Source organism: Solanum lycopersicum, chromosome 4 (genome assembly GCF_036512215.1).
Source record: "Solanum lycopersicum chromosome 4, SLM_r2.1".
In the NCBI taxonomy this organism is placed as follows: Eukaryota; Viridiplantae; Streptophyta; class Magnoliopsida; order Solanales; family Solanaceae; genus Solanum; species Solanum lycopersicum.
In genome coordinates, this window is record NC_090803.1 from 32,917,540 (window position 1) to 32,924,368 (window position 6,829).

At 36.2% G+C, this 6,829-nt stretch overlaps 1 protein-coding gene across 1 annotated transcript; it reads left to right on the forward strand.

The window, feature by feature from the left end:
• Positions 1-1,912: 1,912 nt before the first annotated feature.
• On the forward strand, positions 1,913-2,905 carry LOC138348071 (uncharacterized). Its single transcript, XM_069296680.1, has 2 exons — positions 1,913-2,147; positions 2,271-2,905. Exons 1-2 carry the CDS (start codon positions 1,913-1,915, stop codon positions 2,903-2,905), a joined length of 870 nt encoding a protein of 289 aa, XP_069152781.1.
• Positions 2,906-6,829: the final 3,924 nt, after the last annotated feature.

Consider the following 6,829-nt stretch of genomic DNA (forward strand, 5'->3'; position numbering starts at 1 on the left):
TATTATGTCTCCCAAAGATAGGCTAGCTGGAGCTCCTATCACTGAAAATGAGATAAAAGATTTTTCAAATTGTGTCAAGGTTATGGGAATTAATGAGTTGCAATGGAAAGGTAATTACTACATGGAACAACAAGCAGAATGGTAATGCAAGAATCTCAAGCAGGATTGATAGAGCTTTTGGGAATGATGCATGGATGGACAAATGGGGGCATGTCATAGTAGAATATGATAATGCAGGGGTTTCAGATCACAGTCCAATGAAGTTGATGCTTCATCAAGGATATCAGCAAGTGAGAGCAAACTTTAAGTTTTTTAATGTATGTATTGAACATGAATCCTTCTTGGAGCTGGTGGAGACAGTATGGAAGAAGGAGAAAGGAAAGGACTCAATGAAGATGGTATGGAATAAACTAAAGGCCCTCCAACATGTCCTAAAACAGTTGAATAATAGTGAGTTCAAATTCATAAGCAAGCAGATTGAGGATGCTAGAACTGAGCTTGCAGAAGTACAAAACCAGCTTGGTAACCATGCAAAAGATGAGTTAGTTGGAAAGAAAAAAAACTCCTAACAAAACTTGAAAAATGGTCTATGTTAGAAGAAAATGCACTCAGGCAAAAAGAAAGAGCAAAATGGATTAAGCTAGGAGATGCACACAACAAATATTTTAGCTCAATGATAAAGGAGAGAAACAATAAGAAGTCCATTAGGAACCTGATGTCACTAGATGGAAGGATGATACATGAACCTCAAGAGATCCAAAATGAGTTTGTATTATTTTATAGAAGTTTAATGGGCACAGCAGCAGATAGACTACCAGCTATAAATATTCAAGTGATGAAAAGAGGACCTGTTCTATCAAGGCAACACAAAATCTAGCTTTGTGCAACAATATCTGATCAGGAGATAGTTGAAGCTTTGAAGTCTATAGGGAGTGATAAGGCTCCAGGTATTGATGGATATAATGCTCTTTTCTTTAAACATACATGGAATATCATTGAACATGATGTTATTGATGCTGTTAAAAGTTTCTTCAATACAGGAAACCTTTTTAAGTCATTCAATTGTACACTTGTTTCACTGATTCCTAAGGTGCAGAGTCCAAAGAGTGTGAAAGAATTCAGGCCCATTGCTTGCTGCACTGTGATGTATAAAATAATCTCAAAGGTGATTGCTCAAAGAATGCATGAAGTCATCCATAGTATCATCAGTGATAGCCAAGCATGATTCATCCCAGGGAGGAAAATTGGAGATAATATTATCTTAGCTCATGAGTTGGTTAAGGCTTACACAAGGAAGAATGTTTCACCTAGAAGTATGCTAAAAATTGACTTACAAAAAGCCTATGATTCTGTAGAATGGCCTTTCCTAGAGCAAGTAATGGAGGGGTTGGGTTTTCCTGACTTATTTACTCAATGGGTAATGAAGTGTGTTAAAACAGTGAACTACAGTATTGTTGTTAATGGTCAGAATACTCAAAGGTTTGATGCTGCAAAAGGGCTTAGGCAAGGGGATCCAATGTCACCTTTTCTCTTTACTCTAGCAATGGAATATCTCAGCAGATTGCTCAAAGGTCTCAAAGAAGAGAAGAACTTCAAATATCATCCCAAATGTGCAAAGTTGGATGTGACTCATTTGTGTTTTGCAGATGATCTGCTTTTGTTTTCAAGAGGTGATCTAAATTCTATTAAGGAGCTTCATAAATGTTTTACTGAGTTCTCTCAGGCATCAGGATTGCAAGCTAACCTTAATAAGAGCTCAATCTACTGTGGGGGAGTATAGAAGGAAGTAAGACAACAAATTGTCCAACAACTGGGATACACAATAGAAGAACTTCCTTTCAAATACTTAGGGGTTCCACTGTCATCAAAGAAGCTGAACACAATCCAATGGTATCCACTTATAGATAAAATCATGGCAAGAATCAACTATTGGACAGCAAAAATGTTGTCTTATGCAGGAAGAGCTCAACTAGTCAAGACTGTGTTGTTTGGAGTTCAAGCATACTGGGCACAACTGTTTATTATACCTGCAAAGATTATCAAGTTGATAGAAGGATTATGCAGAAGTTACTTATGGGCAGGAGTAGGATATGTAACAAAGAAGGCTCTAATAGCTTGGGACAAAGTGTGCAGTCCTAAATATGAAGGTGGTTTAGGCTTGATCAACCTAAAAACTTAGAACAGGTCAGCAATAGCTAAACTATGTTGGGATTTAGCAAACAAAGAAGATAAGTTGTGGATTAAATGGATTCATGCATACTATATAAAAGGACAGAGGGAATGTAAGATAAGCAATAATGCAAGCTGGATGGTTCAGAAAATAATGAGTGCAAAAGCTACATTTGATCAAGTGCAACAACAGCAAAACAAAGGAAGAGGTATACTGAGGCATATGTACTATCACATGACAAGAAGACAACCAAAGCCAGCATGGACATGCTTCATGTATAGCAATGCATCAAGACCAAAAGCCTACAACATAATGTGGATGATGATGAACCAAAAATTAGCAACTGTGGACAGATTAACTAGATGGAGGCTGGAAGTAGATAAAACATGTGTGTTATGTAAGAATGCAGATGAAACTATAGAACACCTGTTTCTACAATGTCAGTTTGCAAGGAAGTTGTGGGAGAAGGTATTGAGAATGTTAGAGCATCAAGGCACTATTCCAATGGTCTGGAAGCAATTTCAACAATGGTGTGTACAGAATGGAAAGGGGAAGAGAGCCACAACACAAGTGTTCAAGACAGTGATTACAGAAGGCATATATGGCTTATGGATAGAGAGGAACAATAGAATTTTTGAGAAAAAAAGTAGAAAAGAGGAGAGTATAGTAAAAGAGATTGCTTGTGTTACTATAGCTAGAATTCCTACTGCTAGTTCAAAGATGTATTTGAACTGATAATTTTAGCTTAGTACAGGGATAGTGTAGTCTGTTTTTCCATGAAGTTTGAAGCTACTGGTATGAGATCAAGATGATTAATAGCTCAGCTCAAATGCTGCATTGTCAAGTTAATGAAAGAAGTAAAGGCTATCAGTTTATATTGACTGTAGTGTATGGCTTTAATACAGTTGAACAGAGGAAAAGTCTTTGGCAAGAAATGAATGCAATGTCAAAAGGTATTTCACAACCTTGGCTCATAGTAGGAGATTTTAATGTTATTATTTCTACTAAGGATAGGTTAGATGGAGTTCCTGTTACTAATAATGAGATAAAAGATTTTGGTGATTGTGTGAGAGATATAGGGGTTAATGAACTGTAGTGGACAACTAACTACTATACTTGGACTAATAAACAATGTGGGAGTGATGGAATATCTAGTAGAATTGATAGAGTATTTGGAAATGATGAATGGATGGACAAATGGGGACATGTTAATGTGGAATATGAGAATCCAAGCATATCTGATCATAGCTCTATGATGATATTACTTCAAAAAACTCAGCAGCAAGGGAAAGTTAGTTTTAAATTTTTCAATGTATGGACTGAACATGAGGGCTTTATGGAAATGTTGGAGGCTATTTGGATAAAAGAGTATGGACATAGCATAATGAAGCAGGTGTGGTGTAAGTTGAAGGATCTTCAGTATGCTTAAAAATAGTTGAATAGAAAAGAGTTCAAGTATATCGGGAAACAAATTGAGATGGCTAGATTAGAGATTGCCAAAGTTCAAGACCAACTAAATGAACAAGTTACTGATGAGTTAATTGTCCAGGAAAAAGAGTTGCTGATTAAACTTGAAAAGTGGTCAATGATAGAAGAAAGTGCTTTGAGGCAGAAGTCAAGGATAAGATGGATACAATTAGGGGATGATAACTTTTTCAGCTCAGTTATAAAGGATAGAACTCAAAAGAAACAAATAATAAGTATTATGTCTTTGAAGGGTAAGATGCTGTATGATCCACAGGAAATTCAAGATGAGTTTGTGATGTTTTATAAGAGTCTTATGGGATTCAGCAGGCAAGCTACCAGCCATTAATGATCAGGTGATGAAAAGAGGGCCTACCTTGACAAAGCAGCAGAGATTACAATTGTGTACTGCAGTAACTGAACAAGAGATTTATGATGGTTTGAAATCCATAGGGAATGATAAGGCTCCAGGTATAGATGGTTATAATGATTTCTTTTTTAAACATACTTGGCAGATCATTAAAGGAGATATCATTGAGGCTGTTAAGAGCTTTTTTACAACAGGCAAGCTACATAAAGCATTCAACTGTACTCTAGTGTCTTTCATACCGAAAGCTCAGAATCCTGAAACTGTGAAAGAATACAGGACAATAGCTTGTTGTACTGTGTTGTATAATATCATCTCCAAAGTGTTAACTAACAGATTACATAGTGTGATTCAGAGTATCATTTGTGATAGCCAGGCAGGGTTTATTCCAGGAAGGAAAATTGCTGATAATATTGTGCTTACTCATGAGCTAGTTAAAGCTTATACTAGGAAGCATATTTCTCCTAGAAGCATGTTGAAGATTGATCTATAGAAAGCTTATGATTCAGTGGAATGAGATTATTTGGAGCATGTAATGTTTGGTCTAGGCTTTCCAGAGATGTTTGTGCAATGGGTTATGATATGTTCAAAACAGTGAACTACTCCATAGTAGTTAATGGACATATTTCTCAAAGCTTTGAAGCAGCTAAAGGATTGAGACAAGGAGATCCAATGTCTCCTTTCTTGTTTGCTATAGCTATGGAGTATATCAGTAGGCTTCTTAAGAAGCTTAAAGATGATAAACAGTTCAAATATCATCCTAGGTGCTCTAAACTTGATATCACTCACTTATGTTTTGCAGATGATATATTATGTTTGCTAGAGGAGATCTGGAATCTGTTAAACCTATCCAACTGTGTTTCTCTCAATTTTCTCAAGCCTCAGGGTTACACGCTAATCTAAATAAAAGCTCAATATACTGTGGAGGGGTTCAGAAGGAAGTCAAGCAACAGATTGTTCAACAACTAGGATATAACATGGAGGAACTTCCTTTCAAATATTTGGGAGTGCCATTATCAACTAAGAAGATGTCAGTGCTGCAATGGTATCCTCTCATTGAGAAAATAATGGCAATAATCAACTCTTGGATAGCTAAGAAACTATCTTATGCTTCAACTTGTTAAGACATTATTATTTGGTGTTCAATCTTATTGGGCTCAATTATTCATCTTTCCAGCTAAGATAATCAAGTTAATTAAGAGTTTGTGTAGAAGTTATCTATGGTCAGGAGTAGGGCATGTCACTAATAAAGCTCTAATAGCACGGGAGAGAGTTTGCAGGCCTAAAAATGAAGGAGGTATGGGGCTGATAAATATGCAAGTGTGGAATAGAAAAGCAATAGCCAAGATTTGTTGGGACTTAGCAAAAAGAAGACAAGGTTTGAATTAAATGGATTCATGTATATTATTTAAAAGGTCAGAATGAATGGAAGAAGAGAGATCAAGCAAGTTGGATGATCAGGAAAATAATGAATGCTAAACAAATAGTTGATCAGCTTCAACCAAAGCAGGGAAAAGGGATGATCAAACAAATCTATGATTATCTGAGAGGGGAGAAAACTAAGCCTGAATGGAGATGTCTAATGTTTAAGAATGCAGCCAGGCCAAAAGCTACCTTTACACTATGGATTTTGTTGAATAGGAAGCTAGCAACAGTGGATAGACTTGCTAAATGGGGAATAACACTTAATAAAACTTGTGTTCTGTGTAAAAATGTGGATGAAAGTCTGGATCATATGTTCCTTCATTGTCACTATGCTGGAGAGGTTTGGGAGAGACTTCTACAATGGATTGGTAATCATAGTAACAGGCCAAGGACATGGGCACAATTTATACAGTGGAGCATTCAAAATGGGAAAGGGAAGTCTACAAGAGCACAACTATTCAAGATTATTCTTGCTGAAGGAGTTTATGCTTTGTGGAATGAGAGAAACAAAAGAATTTTTGAAGACAAGAGTTGCTTGATAGATAATGTAGTTAAGAAGATAACCTATGTAACTATTGCGAGATCTTCTACTAGTATTAAAAATGTTATTATTCATAGGAAGATTTGAGTTATAGTTAGTAGTGTAGGAGTTAAAGTATTGTGTACTTTGGTTAAGCATGCGGTGATAGCTGCTTGTTTTGTATTGTTTGGACTCGGTAATTAATAAAAATTAGTTACCAATAAATAAATAAATAAATATAATAATAATAACAACAACAATAATAATAATATAATAATAACAATAACAATAACAATAACAATAACAATAACAATAACTAATGCTCACGACGCAGGTTAACTAACGTGCGTAGTGAAGGTGGAAAATGGCAAGGGGAAGAGGAAGAGGACGAGGAGAGGCCGAAAAACACCAATAATGACAGTTGGTAGCTCAGTTGGATCTCGAGTGGAAGCAATAGAGTCGAATCAGCAGGAACAAGCTCAAAATGTGGAAGGTAGTTTTGAAGAAAGAATATAGTGAGCTCAAAGTTTCTAGAAGATTGAGCTTAAACTATACATTAGAGAAAGAAGAAGTACATGAGAACTCAGATCTGGAACATTGTGATGTTGAGAACAAGGTAGAAGGCAATGGAACCGTAACTAGGAAGGAAGATGGGAATATTGAAGCTGCTGACAGTAATAGAGGTAATGGAGGGGAGATGAACAAGGATTATAAGGAACCTTGGGTTAATATGTTTAAGAATAACCGTGCAACTAACAATGGAATGAATTTGACTTATTTTCCTCCACAAATAGTGAATGGACAAACAATGGTTCAGCTGAAAGGGAAAGAGGTACAGGTTGAAGAAGAGAAGTGGAAATGTGCACTTATAGCTTATGTAATT

Coding starts and splice junctions, on each gene's coding strand:
- LOC138348071 (XM_069296680.1), top strand. CDS start 1,913: ATGGCAAGAATCAACTATTGGACAGCAAAAATGTTGTCTTATGCAGGA. Junction 2,148..2,270: donor GTGCAGTCCTAAATATGAAG/GTGGTTTAGGCT, acceptor ACTATATAAAAG/GACAGAGGGAATGTAAGATA.